This window comes from Calidris pugnax, unplaced genomic scaffold (genome assembly GCF_001431845.1).
Source record: "Calidris pugnax isolate Ruff unplaced genomic scaffold, ASM143184v1 scaffold448, whole genome shotgun sequence".
NCBI classification, from domain to species: domain Eukaryota; kingdom Metazoa; phylum Chordata; class Aves; order Charadriiformes; family Scolopacidae; genus Calidris; species Calidris pugnax.
In genome coordinates, this window is record NW_015091198.1 from 519296 (window position 1) to 539373 (window position 20078).

At 42.3% G+C, this 20078-nt stretch overlaps 1 protein-coding gene across 2 annotated transcripts in view; it reads left to right on the plus strand.

Annotated features, from left to right (window-relative positions):
• The window catches only part of UNC80 (unc-80 homolog, NALCN activator), a 146450-nt gene that overhangs the window by 87504 nt on the left and 38868 nt on the right, over window positions 1–20078 (plus strand). For both annotated transcript variants that reach the window (XM_014959636.1, XM_014959637.1), the window contains exons 34-46: window positions 411–542; window positions 1061–1204; window positions 2682–2782; window positions 4202–4288; window positions 5058–5241; window positions 5931–6025; window positions 7015–7104; window positions 7485–7586; window positions 9912–10092; window positions 14057–14325; window positions 16725–16859; window positions 17598–17736; window positions 19881–19977. In XM_014959636.1, coding sequence (XP_014815122.1) covers window positions 411–542; window positions 1061–1204; window positions 2682–2782; window positions 4202–4288; window positions 5058–5241; window positions 5931–6025; window positions 7015–7104; window positions 7485–7586; window positions 9912–10092; window positions 14057–14325; window positions 16725–16859; window positions 17598–17736; window positions 19881–19977 — 1756 coding nt within the window. The remainder of the gene's footprint in view (window positions 1–410; window positions 543–1060; window positions 1205–2681; window positions 2783–4201; window positions 4289–5057; window positions 5242–5930; window positions 6026–7014; window positions 7105–7484; window positions 7587–9911; window positions 10093–14056; window positions 14326–16724; window positions 16860–17597; window positions 17737–19880; window positions 19978–20078) is intronic.

Consider the following 20078-nt stretch of genomic DNA (forward strand, 5'->3'; position numbering starts at 1 on the left):
AAGCTTAGTCTTTGGGTAAGGATTTCATTGGTCCAGGCTAACAGAGCAGATTACATTAAAGGCATTCCAAGGTATTTGTCATTAGTGAGCACAGTGATGTTCAGAACTAAACATGCATTGGGAAATCTGTGAGCAGAAATCCCAATTCTTAGGAAAAACTAAGCATCAGCAACCATGATGGTTAACAGGATGTAGATGAAAAGTAGTATAGACCTGGCTCAGTTACAATGTGCTCACCAAAGCACTGAACAATGGCTCTGCTAGTTCCCAAAGCATGAGCAAATTGTCTGTCTGACTGATCTTTTCTTGAATTTTCAGTGTTCTGATTTGGTTGTAAGTGCTGTCCTTCAGAACGTTCCCTAAAATCTGTCAGTTGGGTCTGGATTGACATTTCCTGTTCTCTTTGTCAGTAGAAGAAGTTGCCAACCTGGCCTCCCGCCGTCTCTCTGTGAGTCCTTCCTGCACCTCCAGTACCTCTCACAGGAACTATTCTTTCCGCCGTGGCTCTGTCTGGTCGGTGCGGTCAGCAGTCAGTGCAGAAGGTGGGTTAACTTCATTTTTGGAGTATCCTTTCCTGGGATTTCATCCACTGGAAGCCTTTCCTGTTGACCCATAAAGCTGGTGCCATTTCCTTTTGCTGAATGTATTTCCAGGCTTGAGCCACTTTATAATAAATTATTGCCCCGCATTATTTTATTCAGTCCTGCTGTCACAATGTCTTCCCTTACTTATGTTTCATTTACAGAGTAGTGCCATGGAGAGCACTCTGGCTGAAAAATGGTGATGAAAGGGGATTTCATCAAAAAGAAAATGGGTTCCCTACAAGAAGAGAAATGTAAATTGAAAAAGATTATATATTTACAGTGAAAATTCTTGATCAAGAAGTTGGCTCAGTTTATTCTTGGAGATAGCAGTAAACCTGCCGTGCTGCACAGCAATCAGGCAGCAAATCGTTTTGTTTTGTTTGTACAGCACCAAACATGAATGTTTATCTAACTTACTTGGATAATACCATGTCTTATTCTCTAACGCTCACCACGCTTTCTTCTTACTGCTCCAGATGAAGAACACACTACAGAGCATACTCCAAACCATCACGTGCCACAACCACCTCAAGCTGTGTTTCCAGCATGCATCTGTGCAGCCGTGCTCCCCATTGTCCATTTGATGGAAGATGGAGAAGTCCGGGAGGATGGAGTAGCTGGTACTGACCTAGATTAAACTTCAAGGCATTCCTGCTCAAGGGTGGCAGAACCTGCCAGTACTTGGAACAATGGCTTACATTTGTTAGGTGCCATAACTAAAGTGGAAAAGAGATGTAACACAGCCTTGTATTTGCTCGCAGTTCATGTTTCCTAGAAGTATGTTGTGCTATGTATCGTTACAAATATATATGTTTCTTTAAAAGTTAATGAATAATCTAGTAAATCCTCACAGACTATTTGAAAGTAGATTCAGAAAAAAAATGTGACACTGTAGGATTTCTCCCTTCTTTTCTCCATGACTTGTGTTTGGTTTTGAGGTGTCTTTTTTCTCTTTTGGGGCCCTAAAAAGCCTCCGGTTCAAGAAAGATATTGAAAAGCTGCAAAGGGGGGAGGGTACCAGGATGGTAAGAGGCCTAAAACAGGTGTTCTGTGAGGAGTGATTGCAGAAGCTGGGCTTGTTTGGTGTAATGAAAATGAAACAAAGAGTTAAAGGAGCTTTAACGTAGAGGTTACAGCTTGAGAAGTGCAGGTTAGAAATTTGGAAGGAGCTTCATAACCAGGAGCATAGTGCAATTTCTGTGGTTTCTCCATCCACAGCAGCTATCAGTCCTTGGCTAGTCAAACCCATGGTTGGCATAATCTGGTGTTGGTGACAGTCCTGCTCCAAGCGGGGCTTGAACTAGAGACCTCCAGAGGTCTATTTCTTTGATCCCATGATAAATGGAAAGCCACCTAGACATAGCTTGAACATTTTGCTTATGTTCTGTGATCTATTTGTAAAGTAATTATGCATTTTTCTGTATTTGTTTCTCTAAAAGGTTTATAGATGGTGGACTGTTGCCCTTCCTTTCTCATCCCTCATCATGTCAGCTGATTGCACATTCAACTTTCTGTTACATTTTGTATTCAGTTTTGGGTGGAGGTGATCAGCTGCCTAAATAACGTGTGTGTCATTTTGGGATCAGGAGCTGAGTACTGAAAACAAAATAATGAATAATTCTCGGTTGTTGTTAATCTTCACAGGATTGCAATTAATTGCACTTCAGGGAGTTGATCATCAACACAATTCCCTGCTGACTATCTAATACTGTTCACCAATACCAGATGAAATCACTCAATGAATCACCATGAAATGCAACTTCTTTGCATGAACAAAAGCTTCCATGAATTTATGTTTTTTAATTGCCAGATTTGTGCATCTGGAGTTGTGAATCCAATTAGTTATTTCTTTATCATTCCTCTGACTAGAGTGGGAAGGTTCAAGCATTAGACTTGTTGTTGCTTGAGATGACTGCACTGGTGACCAGGAATCCTAGTACCTCAAAGAGGCACCGTGCATTTCGGTACAAAAAACTGTGTTTCAGCGCAAAACATGACAATTGTGGTAGAAGGCTGGGAACGTTTGCATCTAAGTGTAGTAGTTCAGGACTTTTCCAAGGGGGGTGGTTCTGACCTTGTTTTCTTTCTCTTTTACAGTGAGCGCTGTTGCTCAGCAGGTCCTGTGGAACTGCTTGATTGAAGACCCCTCTACAGTTCTCCGCCATTTCCTTGAGAAGCTCACCATCAGCAACCGACAGGTAAGCTCTTCCTCTCCCCAGTGGGTGGATGTGTTGCTTAGAGCAGGGGAGCAGGGATGTGAGCAGAATCACTCTGTGGGCATCACTGGGGAAGAATATTTGCTATTATAGCTCAAAGTCTTTTAGGCCAAATCACCCATTGGCTTCACTCCTTGTCCACTAACATACATGGGACATAGCTGATTTACCAACACAGAGTTGACTTGCCCTAAGCCAAGCTTTGAACAGTTGCTTAGTGAAGCACAACCCTTTTGCTATGTAACATACACGATGTTGTTTCCACTCATGCCACTCTGTTCAGCTTTCTCTGAAAAATGAGGGTGGCCTTGTCTCTACCTGGCTTAATAAACTGCTTTCTGGCACCATGGCTAAGCTTTATGGAGGAAAGGCTTACCAGTTCTGACTGCACGAGAGGCACTGAGACTCTATACCACTTTCCCAACTGCACCATTGGTGTACGATATCAGTAATATCACTGTCCTCATTTTCTAAGCCAGCACCTAAGAACTGACTACAAAATGAATATTTAATTTTGAGAAAGGCCAGGAAAGGCTGCTTTTCAGTTCCTTGAGTAATCAGGTCTCAATGGCCTCACTACTCCTGAGACTTTTCTGCCATAGTCCCCAAAGCTCCTATTTCAGCTCAGAGTGTCACTTGTGTTTGTTAACTATCTCTGAGAAGGAAGCTATACGCTGTCCAGGGCTCTGAGCTATCATAGTCTGCTGTTTCACCATCTCTTCGTAGGCCTGCTACAGTCATGAGTGCAGAACACAGAGAACAGGTGTCTTTCCTTGGAGCTTTTAACAGATGTATTATTGGCATGGGTTGTCCTATTGCATATTCATCTGCATAAGACTAGCCCAGATCTTCTGTGGGTTAAGAGGAGGGCCACAGAAGAAATATGTGATAGAGTCTGTCTGTCCTTAGCTGACAGTGAGATTCCTTGCTGTCTACACTCCCTTCCTACCATAAGAAATGTATTAGACTACATTTAAAGCAGTCACTCTCGAAGGAAGGTTAAATTCTGCCCGCATCTCCTACCCAGCAGCCACAGCTGTTGAGTTGAGCTGAACCAGATTTCACAGATCATCTAGGTAGTCATTTGTTGTGATAAACAGCACAGGAAGTATCACAGGGAGACGAGCACAGAATCGGGGTGCTACGGTCAGTACAAATTGCAATAGGAGGTATCGGCATCTCTGAGATAAAAAAGACATTGACCTGGGTGCTGTGCCCTGGGCCTTATGTTGGGAAATGTGGGAGAAGTCACAAGCATATAGTTCTACTTCATGCACCTAGAGACAGAGCTGAACAAGGGAGTATGGAAAAAATGGGAAGAAAGAAAGCTAGAGAGGACAAAAGGGAGAAACTCATTCTCTGTTTTGTGATGGAAAGAAAAAACATTTGCTCTTCTTCCAGGATGAGCTGATGTATATGTTAAGGAAGCTTTTGCTGAACATTGGAGACTTCCCTGCCCAGACATCTCATATCCTCTTTAACTACTTGGTGAGTAGCTTGTGGGTCCACTGTGCAGCCCAGAATCTCACCTCTGCCTGCGTGTGTCCTGGAAAAATAATTGTCATGATCTTCACGGAAATAAATGCTCTTAACTTTTCCTATGTAGCTCATACCTGTTTCTGGCTGTGGGTGCAAGCCATCAGGCTTACGCCAGCCTTTCAGTCCTTCTATGGAGAGGTAAAGAAACCTTTAACATTTTCTTAAACCCCTAAGCAACCTGTCATGGATTTCTGAATTGAATCACAGACAACACGTTGTAGACCAATAGAAGCATCTCAGTGCCAGAAACCTTTAATTATTTTACTTAATTTTCGTTCAGAAAGTGCTTTGCTCTTGGACAGTCCTATTGTAGCAAATCTAGCAGCTTCTTTCAAGATTGTGGAAAATGCATTTGCTGCAGTTAAGAGACTGAAAAACAGACAAGATGTATGCTACTCCAGGAGCCCTCTGCTGTTTGTGAGTTGTCTATGTGGCAGCACATCAGAGCAGAAGGCATAGGAAGTCTTACTGCAGAAGTTCTCCCTTTTCCTCATCTACAGTGGCTTTTAAGGCTTTGCTGCAACATTACTTTTTGCCCTCACCCATTATCCTCTCTAGAAAAAGGAAGAATAGTACAGGCAGATTGTTCTGTACTATATATAAACTTTAAGGATGTGAGTTTCATGAGTTCATCCTTCTGAGCATTCTGTGATTACACAATGCTCTGCACAATTAGGAGTGTGTATAACCTGATATTCCTCTTGCTTATTACCTGCAGGTAGGACTGATCATGTATTTCGTACGCACTCCGTGTGAATGGGGCATGGATGCCATTTCTGCCACACTTACCTTCCTTTGGGAAGTGGTGGGTTATGTAGAAGGACTATTCTTCAAGGATCTCAAACAGACCATGAAAAAGGAACAATGTGAAGTGAAGCTGCTGGTGACTGCCTCCATGCCAGGTAGAAGAAATTACTATTTAAATCTCCTTCACTTCCAAGTTCATGACCCCCTATACTAAAAAAGGAGATGCATCAGAACTGGATCAGAAAAAAGACCTGCTACAAATGGCTGCATATTCTCAGTCAGCTTTCCTTGAGTTGAGGATTCGGTCAGTAAATTCCACCTCTGATACCCTGCGATTCAGAAAGCCACTTTAAGAGCTCTAAAAGCAGCAAACAGAAAGTGAATTAGAACAGTCTTTTAAACTTGGAGCTTTGTGCCAGTTGGGCTGTGAAAGGCTGGCAGCATGATCATTGTAAGACTGTACCAGTTAGACTCGGTTTGACTTGATGCAACCTCTCATTTAACTCTTGAGAGAGCCCAAGAAGAGCATGCTGTGAACCTAGGGTGTCACGAGTCAGGCAAGAGAGAACTTGCTCAAAAACAGGTTTGACCTTTTAGGTTTGTTCCTTTCTCAGAGTGATGGTTGCTGCTGAAGTCAGTTCAGTCCTTTAGGAACAGATCAATTTCTCATTAGCAGTGGAAGTGTGAGACCATGCTAATGCTGCATAATGGATTCCAGACAGGACTGGTGTTGTCTGGCTGCCCAGGAATGAATTTTAACTATCACTTTTCCTGCATGGGCAGTCTTTTGAAATTGAGTTAATTAAAGAGGTCAGGGAGAATGCAACTGCTTTTCTTCCTTTAGGCACAAAAACCCTTGTCGTGCATGGACAGAACGAGTGTGACATCCCAACTCAGTTACCAGTCCATGAGGACACACAGTTTGAGGCTCTTCTGAAGGTAGGAATAAAATTTTGAACCAGAAAAACTGCTTAATAGTACATTTACCTGCCACAGTTGTATGTCAGCAATACACTCTGCCTGATGGTCCTGTTTCAGTGCTGGGGAGGGAGGTTTTACTGACAGGCTCTTCAGTCTCCATGTGATGAGAGCGTGGTTGCAAGAAACAGGATCCCTTATTAAAGGATATTAGAAGTGTCCTGACCTCCAACCAAACCCTGACAAATGCAACTGCATTTGAAACAGACAGCCAAACCCTGACAAATGCAACTGCATTTGAAGACACTGCAGCTTGCTGGGTATTTGCTGTATACTGTCCTGTGGGTAATACATAAATCATCTAAGTGTTTGGTTGTATCAACACTAAAGACTAAATAGAATGATCAAGATCAGAGTGGAAATGATGGTTCACAAGATATCTTAGGATCTAGGAGATGTGAGGTCAGCTCCCCCTTCTACCAAAGATTTCCTGGATGGCCTTTACAGAGCCACATAGGAAAAAGCTTTGTAAAAGCCTTTGTTTTTTCCCAACTATGTTAAATTTTAATGGGAATCACACATCTCAATGCTTTGAAGGATCTCGACTTCGTTGTCTCTGTACATCGCCCATCACTAAAGTATGGAAACAGAAGATGCAATACCCCTGTGGCTCATATAGGCAGACAAATATGTGTGATATGAAGACACTGAAATAAGTAACACCAGTCTTAAACACTGTGATATCAGCATGCCTTGATTATCACAAACATATTAATGTGCTTCATGATTAAAAAAAGAAATTAAGAATTAATACCAGTGGAGTGTATCAGCCTCACTGAGTCATGCGGGTTTGTGCCTTTATACATTATTAGCTGTATATTCTCCTTTTGGATATTGTGGTCTTTGTATGAAACAAAATAAGTAACAGGATATTTTTCTCTCTTCTACTTCAGGAGTGTTTGGAGTGACAGAAGATAAGTACCAGGATATTTTTCTCTCTTCTACTTCAGGAGTGTTTGGAGTTTTTTAACATACCTGAAACACAGTCTTCTCATTACTTCTTAATGGATAAGCGATGGAATCTTATTCATTACAACAAGGTAAGGTAAAGGTCAGGTCCAGATGACTTTGTCCTTTCCATCTTGTCCCTTTTTAAACATTGGGGGTTTTCTAAAGGAGAACAAGCAACAGAATTCTGCCCTGCAGGCACCACATCTTGGGTGTTTAGTCGTGTGTGCTGAAAGAGTTTTACAGAAGAGGGAAGAGGCAGAAGTGAAGTCCTTGCTCTTAAGTCATTAATGTCCAGCTTGCTTAGAAAAGAGCAATTTTCTCTTCTTTTTATGCTCTTCCATGATGCCTGAGACTGTCTGAAAGCTCCTTAGAGCTTCAGAAAGAGCTAAAGGGCCTTTTATTCAGTTCTGTTGAGTGATGCTTTTACAATTGCATTTGTTTGAAATACACTTGTTTCCTTTCCTGGCAGACCTATGTCCGTGACATTTATCCTTTCCGGAGGTCAGTTTCTCCCCAGCTGAACCTGGTGCAGATGCCTCCAGAAAAGGGTCAAGAGCTCATTCAGAAGCAGGTATCTACTGTCACCATAAACTTCTTCCTTTAAAGGCCTTTACTTGTGCTACATGTAGAGCTTTGCTGCAGAAATAGCAATTAGCATGAAATCTGCCAGGTGCCATTGGATGGGTGTATGGTATGTTAAGAAGAGTAAAAGAATGCAATGTGAATTCCCTCCTCCTCTCTCCAGCCAGCTCCATTTAGACAGATCATTTTAGATTCTCCTACAGTTGGCCAGAAGAGCTTCAGTTGCCTCAGCTTCAAAAGTTGCTTATGCCTTTCTTTAACATGACCTCTGGTTCTTTAGTAACCTGTTTAAGACCTTTTCATCTCAAGTGTGTCTGGCTGTGGAGCAGGAATTATCTGTTCTACCTTCCTCTCTGTCCTCTGACTGTAAAGAATGTTACCTGCCTCTCCTTGTCCTGCTCTCTGATGCCAGTTTTACCATAGCTATGCCCAGAGGCACAGGAGTAGCTATTGTTGCATCAGGGGAATGTCTGCCCTCAGAAGAGCTGGAGTCCCTCCCTGTCTTCAGCCTCATGGCCTGATAATCTGCCTGATACTAATGTTCTGCAGCTCCCAGGAGCTCTCCCTCAGGAACTAAACCCTAACTCAAGTGGCAGGGCAGTGCCTTCAATGCTCTGCAACCTCTTACAAGTATAATTTCTTTTGACAGTAGGACAGTGGTATTGAGCTCACTCTAGCTCTAGAAGCCACATGTTCTATTTTCCACAAAACTAAATTTGTCTCAGTAGCACAGGGTTGAGTATTTAGGGAAAAGTTGCTCTAGCTGTACCTGCAAAGGATGATAATAAGCAGGAAATAAAAAGGAAGGGGTCTGTGGTTGAACTGTGTGAGTTTGGTATTAACAGTTGTATTGTTCAAGCCAAAAAGCAGCCACTGTAGTTGTGTCCCTGGCAATGTGAGTGCAGGGACAGGGACATATTCTCAGGAAAGGTTATAAAAAGCAGCTATAAAGCAGCTATAAAGCCAAAACAATAGAGAATATAGTTAATGCTCTCTCATATGTGTACACTACAGGATAGGGGAATACTTCATGTGCTGCATCTGTCAGTAGAAAGTCTATAAAACTCTGAAATTACTTGGGATCATTGTGATTGCTTCTCTGGCAGAAATTATTCTCACTGGGGTTCCAGGAGATGTGTCCCACGTATCAAACAAATGAGTTTGATATGCCCTACATGACCACAAGAGATTAAAATGGTGTGTCCAGTTTTGTCAGGACGTTATTTTACACTCCACATTTTTCTATTCAGAGTACTAAGAGGCCAAAATATTTTTATGGTAAAACTCAAATCAAGCATCTACCAGCCTCTCTGTAGTCATGCTAGAAGTTGCTGGACAACATCCAGCTTCAGCAAAGAAAAGAGCACTGTAGAGTCTATCCGCAGAGCAGCAAGCCATGGAAAAGTACTTTCCTTACTGTTGATTGATTGAGCACCCAATTCTAAACTGAGTGCACTTCAGAGCAAGGTCATAGCAACTGCAGGACATGGGAAGCTGAGCTTTGTCACATGTTAAGCCACGTGCTTCAAGTTTTGGCTTCATGCTGGTAGCTAAGAGCTGCCTCAAAACTGCTTCCAAAGACAGTTGCTTCTACTACTGAGCATTGCTCTGCCTCATGGTTACTTTTAGCATCAAAATAAAATAGCTAGCCTGACTAGCCCAACCAGTCAGAAGTTCAGAGGAGGCTGCTAGAATGAAATTCAGTTTCCCAGCTGGTGTGAACAAGAAGCGATAATCTGAAGTCAGCAAGACTTCACTTGTTTGCACTAACTCAGAATCTGCTCTGCTTTTTTTGTTGACTGCTTTCCTTTTGCAACTTTCTGTGGCCAGACAGGAGCCAGCTTCAACCCAGAAGGTAGATAACCATTCCAACCTCATATTCACTCTAGTCTGAGACGTTGCAAAGAGCAGCTACAACCGTATGACTTTCACTTTGGAGTTGGATTGCCTCTGACCACCTTGGTGTCACTGGCAAAGCTTACATTAACCTGCAGAAGAATGCATGGCACAGTTGCAAAGTGCTTGACAACCATTCAGTATCCTCCACAAGGCTGAAATGGAAAGTGTCTAGACCAGAAAGCCTTTACAAACATGATCCAGCTTTGCTGAGCTGGGCTGAAGAACAGTGGTCGTGCAAATTCTAGCAAAAAGGTTCAGCACTACCCCTTGTGCATTTCAACAGGTTCCTCTAGGCCATGGGTGCAGCATCCCTGCCGTCAGAGAAAGCCACAGAAGCTAACTGGGAAAAGTCCAGATATGTTGTAAAGCACTTACTGATCAGACTGATTCTGACCCTTGTCTCTCTTTCTCTCAGGTGTTCACCCGTAAGCTGGAAGAGGTGGGGCGGGTGTTGTTCCTCATATCGCTGACCCAGAAAATCCCTACTGCGCACAAGCAGTCCCATGTATCTATGCTCCAGGAGGACCTCCTCCGCTTGCCTTCATTTCCCCGAAGTGCCATTGATGCTGAGTTCTCACTCTTCAATGATCCCCAAGGTATGGCCTTTGGAAAGCTTTCTCTGGTGGTTGCACAGGGCCCGGAAGGTTTCTGTGATGCACTTCATCTGCCTTAGAAACATGCAGGCTTGCAGCGTGACTGAAAGCTGATAAATCTCTTCCTAGGGAAAATGATACATAGCTGTTGGTTTGTAAGCACAGCAGGAGAAATGCCTTTATTGTTAGAGTTCGTGTGTGCTGAAAGAGTTTTACAGAAGAGGGAAGAGGCAGAAGTGAAGTCCTTGCTCTTAAGTCATTAATGTCCAGCTTGCTTAGAAAAGAGCAATTTTCTCTTCTTTTTATGCTCTTCCATGACGCCTGAGACTGTCTGAAAGCTCCTTAGAGCTTCAGAAAGAGCTAAAGGGCCTTTTATTCAGTTCTGTTGAGTGATGCTTTTACAATTGCATTTGTTTGAAATACACTTGTTTCCTTTCCTGGCAGACCTATGTCCGTGACATTTATCCTTTCCGGAGGTCAGTTTCTCCCCAGCTGAACCTGGTGCAGATGCCTCCAGAAAAGGGTCAAGAGCTCATTCAGAAGCAGGTATCTACTGTCACCATAAACTTCTTCCTTTAAAGGCCTTTACTTGTGCTACATGTAGAGCTTTGCTGCAGAAATAGCAATTAGCATGAAATCTGCCAGGTGCCATTGGATGGGTGTATGGTATGTTAAGAAGAGTAAAAGAATGCAATGTGAATTCCCTCCTCCTCTCTCCAGCCAGCTCCATTTAGACAGATCATTTTAGATTCTCCTACAGTTGGCCAGAAGAGCTTCAGTTGCCTCAGCTTCAAAAGTTGCTTATGCCTTTCTTTAACATGACCTCTGGTTCTTTAGTAACCTGTTTAAGACCTTTTCATCTCAAGTGTGTCTGGCTGTGGAGCAGGAATTATCTGTTCTACCTTCCTCTCTGTCCTCTGACTGTAAAGAATGTTACCTGCCTCTCCTTGTCCTGCTCTCTGATGCCAGTTTTACCATAGCTATGCCCAGAGGCACAGGAGTAGCCATTGTTGCATCAGGGGAATGTCTGCCCTCAGAAGAGCTGGAGTCCCTCCCTGTCTTCAGCCTCATGGCCTGATAATCTGCCTGATACTAATGTTCTGCAGCTCCCAGGAGCTCTCCCTCAGGAACTAAACCCTAACTCAAGTGGCAGGGCAGTGCCTTCAATGCTCTGCAACCTCTTACAAGTATAATTTCTTTTGACAGTAGGACAGTGGTATTGAGCTCACTCTAGCTCTAGAAGCCACATGTTCTATTTTCCACAAAACTAAATTTGTCTCAGTAGCACAGGGTTGAGTATTTAGGGAAAAGTTGCTCTAGCTGTACCTGCAAAGGATGATAATAAGCAGGAAATAAAAAGGAAGGGGTCTGTGGTTGAACTGTGTGAGTTTGGTATTAACAGTTGTATTGTTCAAGCCAAAAAGCAGCCACTGTAGTTGTGTCCCTGGCAATGTGAGTGCAGGGACAGGGACATATTCTCAGGAAAGGTTATAAAAAGCAGCTATAAAGCAGCTATAAAGCCAAAACAATAGAGAATATAGTTAATGCTCTCTCATATGTGTACACTACAGGATAGGGGAATACTTCATGTGCTGCATCTGTCAGTAGAAAGTCTATAAAACTCTGAAATTACTTGGGATCATTGTGATTGCTTCTCTGGCAGAAATTATTCTCACTGGGGTTCCAGGAGATGTGTCCCACGTATCAAACAAATGAGTTTGATATGCCCTACATGACCACAAGAGATTAAAATGGTGTGTCCAGTTTTGTCAGGACGTTATTTTACACTCCACATTTTTCTATTCAGAGTACTAAGAGGCCAAAATATTTTTATGGTAAAACTCAAATCAAGCATCTACCAGCCTCTCTGTAGTCATGCTAGAAGTTGCTGGACAACATCCAGCTTCAGCAAAGAAAAGAGCACTGTAGAGTCTATCCGCAGAGCAGCAAGCCATGGAAAAGTACTTTCCTTACTGTTGATTGATTGAGCACCCAATTCTAAACTGAGTGCACTTCAGAGCAAGGTCATAGCAACTGCAGGACATGGGAAGCTGAGCTTTGTCACATGTTAAGCCACGTGCTTCAAGTTTTGGCTTCATGCTGGTAGCTAAGAGCTGCCTCAAAACTGCTTCCAAAGACAGTTGCTTCTACTACTGAGCATTGCTCTGCCTCATGGTTACTTTTAGCATCAAAATAAAATAGCTAGCCTGACTAGCCCAACCAGTCAGAAGTTCAGAGGAGGCTGCTAGAATGAAATTCAGTTTCCCAGCTGGTGTGAACAAGAAGCGATAATCTGAAGTCAGCAAGACTTCACTTGTTTGCACTAACTCAGAATCTGCTCTGCTTTTTTTGTTGACTGCTTTCCTTTTGCAACTTTCTGTGGCCAGACAGGAGCCAGCTTCAACCCAGAAGGTAGATAACCATTCCAACCTCATATTCACTCTAGTCTGAGACGTTGCAAAGAGCAGCTACAACCGTATGACTTTCACTTTGGAGTTGGATTGCCTCTGACCACCTTGGTGTCACTGGCAAAGCTTACATTAACCTGCAGAAGAATGCATGGCACAGCTGCAAAGAGCTTGACAACCATTCAGTATCCTCCACAAGGCTGAAATGGAAAGTGTCTAGACCAGAAAGCCTTTACAAACATGATCCAGCTTTGCTGAGCTGGGCTGAGGAGCAGTGGTCGTGCAAATTCTAGCAAAAAGGTTCAGCACTACCCCTGTGCATTTCAACAGGTTCCTCTAGGCCATGAGTGGCGCATCCCTGCCGTCAGAGAAAGCCACAGAAGCTAACTGGGAAAAGTCCAGATATGTTGTAAAGCACTTACTGATCAGACTGATTCTGACCCTTGTCTCTCTTTCTCTCAGGTGTTCACCCGTAAGCTGGAAGAGGTGGGGCGGGTGTTGTTCCTCATATCGCTGACCCAGAAAATCCCTACTGCGCACAAGCAGTCCCATGTATCTATGCTCCAGGAGGACCTCCTCCGCTTGCCTTCATTTCCCCGAAGTGCCATTGATGCTGAGTTCTCACTCTTCAATGATCCCCAAGGTATGGCCTTTGGAAAGCTTTCTCTGGTGGTTGCACAGGGCCCAGAAGGTTTCTGTGATGCACTTCATCTGCCTTAGAAACATGCAGGCTTGCAGCGTGACTGAAAGCTGATAAATCTCTTCCTAGGGAAAAAGGATACATAGCTGTTGGTTTGTAAGCACAGCAGGAGAAATGCCTTTATTGTTAGAGGTCTCCAGATGAAGCTACGTTCTTTGGACCCAAATGAGAATGTCTAATTATATGTTAAAATTACGCATGACACAACAGCCAGAATACTGTGTCCAGTAGCAAAACTGCACCTAAAGAGGGTTGCTCAGAGTTGTGTGTCACTTCAAGGAAGCAATGAACTTTTAATAAAGATTGGGTAAATTCTGCAGCAGAGATATAGAAACAACCCTCTTTGTAGAAACATTGCTCTGAAAGTCAAGTAGGGTTTCCAGCCTGACTGGGGATTTAACAGACCCCTGTTGTAGGGTAGTAAGGATTGGCAAGTTCTGTAACAGGCCTTAAAGGCATTTGCTTTCAGAAGCATTATTGTAACTCTACATCAATGTCCTCTAAGGTGTGGGACACCTGAAAGATAAAAATTCAGCATAAATCCACACAGTCATTCTGGTTATGTGTGGCAGATGGTGCCTGTACAAGCTGACATCTGCTTTTGATTTTTAAGAGGAGAATTTCCAACAAGTGAGGAACAAATTTAATGAGCTGTGTGATATTCATCATTCTTCCTCTTCATGTGCATTGCTTTCAAGTCCTGTGGTCACTTCCAGAAGTACAGGATGGGTGAAATAATTTTAAAAAGGCAGAATGAAGTTGTGGGATGGTTCTTTGGAGAGGCCTTTGGCCTCTGGGAATGTTGTGAGACTGGTCCTGGTGGACAGAGTCGATTGCTGTTGTCTCTTCTTCCCCACAGCTGGGAAAGAGCTCTTTGGTCTGGACACTCTTCAGAAAAGCTTGTGGATTAAGCTGCTGGAGGAGATGTTCCTTGGCATGCCCAGCGAGTTCCCCTGGGGGGATGAGATCATGCTGTTCTTGAATGTCTTCAACGGTGCCCTGATCCTGCACCCTGAGGACAGTGCCTTGTTGAGGCAGTACGCTGCCACCGTCATCAACACAGCCGTGCACTTTAACCACCTCTTCTCCCTCAGCGGGTACCAGTGGGTCCTCCCCAGCATGTTGCAGGTGAGCCACTTCCACAAAAAATACAGGGCAAGACTTCCAAGAGAGCACTTCGTTATAGAACTGACTGTTAATGGAGAAACTTTAAACTGCTGAGTCCTGGTGATGTCACAAATTTGGGGGGCTCCAGGAAGACAAACAACAGATCAGGGTGTGATAGCCCAAATCAGCATTCCTGAGACTTCATACCCTTTTCTTCTTGAGTAAATGACTACATCTTCTTTTCTTCCTTAATGTTAAATAAATGAATGTCTGTTTCCCTTACTATGTACTTCCACACAGAAATGTGAAATTTCTGGAAAATTTTTGGACAGTGGGTCTCCCTCAGTGTTTTTTCCTCCAGGGCTGGCTGAAATTTAGGGAATAGTTGTAATATCTGGATTTGGTACTTGCTGCTTGAAACTAAATTATATTCACTTCTTTAAGTATGAGAATTGTATTATCTGCAATTTACGTATCAACAGAAAAAAACACTAAGTGCTTATGAAAAACTGTATGTTGACTTTTCATGTGAGTGATGACAAATATTGCAAGTGGTAGAGTTTCTCTTCACTTTCAGGTGTACAAGTATGCCTTTTTTTCTTGTTGACATTTGAGAAAAATCAGATACTGAAAATAGAAAACCCCTGGTACAATTGTTTTACAGACAAAAATATTATTTTTGCAGGGCTCAAAGACAATATCTAAATAGAGATTTAGTTTTATAATGCAAGTACAGAAAAAAAAAATCTTCTTTCTGTAAAAGAAGCAATGACCATGATGTGCCTATGAATGTTCATTTTAATATAGTTAACAGAGCACAATAATTAGGACCAATGATGAATTTAGGTATCTAAACAAACTCTCTAGTAACTGGAAACTCAAACATCACACCTTACATGGTTAGGTAAGTATGCATTGGTTCCACGTCTGCAGTGCATGTGTATTCATTAGAAAGAAGACATTTTGAAATAAAATAACTTAATAACTTAGTTTGAAGTACTTGGCAGGAAGCATTCAGTGCTGTGAAGGGCTCTCCCTTTATTTTCACTTTTCATACTGAGAAAAATTAATTTTTTCATTCTCTCTTCCCCCCTCACCCTCCTTATTGGCAGCTGCTGAATGAATAAAATACCACTCTTAGGAGGCAAGAAAGCAATTCCAAAAGAAAACTTTTTTTAGAAACCTTCAAGAGCCCTGTGCTGTAATGTGGATTTTGCACTGCCATAAAATCTCAGCATTACCTGTTGCCAGCAAACAGCAAAAAATCCTGCCCACCCCAAACCTCCCAGACTTGTACCAGCAGAGAAGGGCAGACAGGCAATTGGAATGGACAGAAGAAGGAAGCACAGTGAAGTCGTTCCTAGCAATACACGGTCTACATCACTGAGAAACAAATCCCACATCTTTGGCAGCACATTGGCTGCATGGTTCAGTGGCCAGCCCTGAGGGAAACACCACTCTAAAAAGCTTAAAATATCTTAAAAGTGGGTGGAACTGTCACTGTGTTGGAGGACAGGCTAGGAGTTCAAATTATCTTGACAAAGTGAAGATGCAGCCTGAAAAAAAAAGAAAAAAAAAAAGCCAGATTATGCTGATCAGTGAGATGCAGCCTGAAAAAGAAGAAAAAAAATAGCCAGATTATGCTGATCAGGTTGGACAAGTGTAGGTCCTTACTTATGAATAGTTTGGACAAGTGTAGGTCCTTACTTATGAATAATCAGCTGCATAAATAGGGAAGGGAAAGTAGCTGATTCAGTAGCACTTCTACAGGACAGAATATTGGAGTTGTTACAGATCTGAAGCTAAATATGAATCAACAGTGTCCTTCTGTTGAAGGATAAAAAAAGAAAAAGAAAAGATCTCAAATGCCATTCTGGGATGACTGCACAGATCTGTGTCTTGTGAAAGAAACATGGAATAATTGTGCTGCCCCAATCAGCAGCACTACTGACTTGAAGTGCCAGCTCTGTCCAGCTGTGGGCACTGCACAAAAAACATCTGTTAATTGAAGAAACTGCAGACTGGAACAGGGACGTACATAAGAAAATGTGTCATACAAGAAAGGAGTGAAAGAGCAGGGATTTGATTAACTGAAAAAGATCAAGATTGAGGAAGAAGGCACTAACTGGCTTCAAACAAGTGAAGTGCTTCTAGGAAGGAGAGTGAAGGAATCTACCTTTGATGTATAGGACAAAAAATAATGACAAAGAATGTTCAAGAGTGACAAGTAAACCTTTTTTCTAAGGATAGTTTGTCCCTGAAATGCATTGCCAGGGAGAGCAGACAAGTCTCCATCTTTAAAAATGTTAGGCAAACAAGTCAGGAATGACAAGGCTGTAGTTGATTCAGTCTGGGATCAGGAGATGAAGAGCCCTTCCACTGGAGTGGCAATTCCATGTTCTTTTTTATTCTTTCCTTAGGTATATGCTGACTATGAGAGCAACCCACAGTTACGCCAAGCGATCGAGTTTGCCTGCCGCCAGTTCTACGTTCTGCATCGCAAGCCCTTTATTCTGCAGCTCTTTGCAAGTGTGGCCCCTCTCCTGGAGTTCCCTGTGAGTAACAGCCATTCCCTAGTGGCAGTGTGGGACAGGGATAACGAGAAAACAGCTGGAGCAGCCCCAGTTCTTACTGAACAAGTGCTTACTGCACTTGGTGCTGCACAGAACCCTTTCCTAACGTGCTTCTGCGTGCTTCTCTTCACCAGCTGATTGAGCAGGATGCTGAGACAATGGGCCACTGGTATCTGGGCTGGTAAATGTGGTCTTACTTTAAATTTCTGTCTATAAATAGAATATAAAAGGAAAATAAGAGTTGCAACTCTTAAATGCAAATCCTTTCTTAGAAGCCAGCAATAGGAACTAAAAGCTAAGCTCCAGTTTTTAGAACATGTGAACTACAAGACTGGATTAGCCACGTTATGAAATACTCACTACTTACCTTTTATCATTTTAGTGAGTTAAAACTAGTTAATGGAATTTTAATTTGAAGTGGGACTGTCAAGTCTAACTGCACATACACTGTGAGCACACACATCTTTCTCCTTCACAAGGCAGCAAAGGTCTGCTGTTTCTGGGAAGTGGAGCTGTGTGCAGTTTTAGGATCAGGCTTCCATCGATCTGTTGTGTCAGGCGAGGCCCATTGTTTGATAGCAGCAAACTCTCAAACTCCATGTGGGCCCTTTATCAAAAAGGGAAAAAAAAAAAAAAGGCTGCCCACACCTCCTGATAAAGATCCCTGGGACGCACAAAGGCCCTCAGAAAACAAACCACAAATGTCTGTTGTTGAAACAGGATGCTGCAAACAACGGAACCAGCAAAGGAGTGTCAGCTCAGTGCCTGTTTGACCTGCTGCAGTCCTTAGAGGGAGATACTCCAGACATTTTGGACATCTTAGAGCTGGTGAAAGCAGAAAAGCCTCTCAAGTCACTAGGTAACAGCAAAGCACCCTTTATTCAAGAATTCTGGTTTGTTGTTTATTGATTTAACATGCATTCGATGCAGCATGATAAAAGGGAAGACTTCCAAGTGAGCACTTTGTGATAGAGCTGAATGTTAATGGAGAAACTTTAAACTGCCGAGTCCTGGTAAAGTCACAAATTTGGGGGGCTCCAGGAAGACAAACAACAGATCAGGGTGTGATAGCCCAAATCAGCATTCCTGAGACCTCATACCCTTTTCTTCTTGAGTAAATGACTACATCTTCTTTTCTTCCTTAATGTTAAATAAATGAATGTCTGTTTCCCTTACTATGTACTTCCACACAGAAATGTGAAATTTCTGGAAAATTTTTGGACAGTGGGTCTCCCTCAGTGTTTTTTCCTCCAGGGCTGGCTGAAATTTAGGGAATAGTTGAAATATCTGGATTTGGTACTTGCTGATTGAAACTAATTTATAATCACTTCTTATCACTTCACATCACTTAAGTATGATAATTGTATTATCTGCAATTTAAATATCAACAGAAAAGAACACTAAGTGCTTATGAAAAACTGTTTTGTTTGTTTGTTCAGGGCCCTTTTCTTCTCTCAGAATGCAGTCGTAGCTGTTTCTTATGCCTCATGAGGCTTTTAAGATTGGCTTTATCATCACCATCCTTTCAATATTTTCTGCAGGAGGAGAATTATTAATTTCTTTTATTCCAAAGCTACATTTTCTGCATTGAGCCTGCTAATCTGAGACCAGCCCCTGGCATTTTCAATTTTATCATGTGTGGGTGAAGAATAAAGATGCCTAATAAACTGTGTCATGCTGACAAGATCAGTGTCATCCTCATCTGCTCCATGTGGGCAGGAAACAAAAGCATCTTCTCCTGTGGGCAGACTATGACTGGTAAATGATGGGTGCCATTCAGACATTCAGCAGTGCTGAGTTCTAGAGGGGTTGTTGATTTATCACAAAGTAGTATATATACAGCTGTATGATGTATCCAGGACACTGTATCTCTTGATAGTTAGCCATGCAATGCAGCATTTAAGAATTTAGCTGCTTTGTGATTTGCAGGGAAGTACTTTTTGCTGATTTTTGTAAGGATCGTCAACGTATTTTCCAAATTTGCATTTCTCTTAAATAACACTGATTTTGATGGACTGTGAAACCTGTCTAACCTTAGAATTAAAGCTTTGTTATGTACTGGGATTTTATGATGCTGCACAATTATATCACAAGTTATATTCCAAATTGTACAGAAATGGAAGATATATTTTCTTCTTTGTGGATTGTAGTAAATGTTTATGCAAAAGCTTTGGGTTTTCTGTGGAGGGCATCTCTGAAAGTTTCCAAGTGTGTGTTGATGGTGAGGCTGTAAATTAGTACGCTGTGTGCCTGGTATTTTCCATTTCAGAATTCAGATCAGAATTATTTAAAACATCTGACTTCCAGCTTCCATTGTTCAAAGTGATTTGCACACTTAGGGACCTGAACTTTGACTTGGGCTCCTGTGTACCAAAGTCACTTTTGAAGAGGGAACTATAGTTGTATTACAAATATTATTCTTTGAATAATTCAGTTTCTTGGTTTCTGGCACGAATTATCCCCAAAGTCATATTTGTAGTATGAGACTTCAATGCTTTTGAAAACTTTTTCTCAAATCACTAGCAAACCAGCCTCACTTTTGTACTGGTGCCTAGTTTTTTGGAAGTAAAACTCTCTTCTGCCATCAGTGGTGTATCAGCATCATTTTTAGTGTGGTGCAAACATCTAGGAAAACATGGGTGGAGCACAAAAATTGTTGTTGAGTTGACATGTGTCCTTGTCACATATAAGCTTAAGATTTTGCTTGTGATGGGTGATGTTTGAAACGAGACTTGGGTAGCAGCTGTAGGCCTTATGCTCAGCAGTGATTTGACCTACTGAGAACTGTTTCTCACCTTCTGAGTTCTCGGATGGCAGGCTGCAAGTGTGAATGCAGCATATGTTTCCTTCTTATAGACAGATTTTTGTAAAAAGTCAAGAGCCTATTGGGGATTGTTAACATGAGAAGCGAGCAATTGAAAAGGGGAAAAAGGAAGTGTTCTAGCTCCTTTCACGTTCGGTGTGTTTGTGTGATTGTCTTCTCATATTGCTTTGCTCCCTCAGACTTCTGCTATGGGAATGAAGACTTGACCTTTTCAATCAGTGAAGCCATCAAGCTCTGTGTGACAGTGGTGGCCTATGCTCCCGAATCATTCAGAAGGTACTAATCTGTTTTCTTGGTTTGTGCAGACTCAGAAAAGGCATAAAAGCGGCCTGTGGCCTACGAAAGCAAGGCAGACAAACGGAGGCAAAGGATAGAGA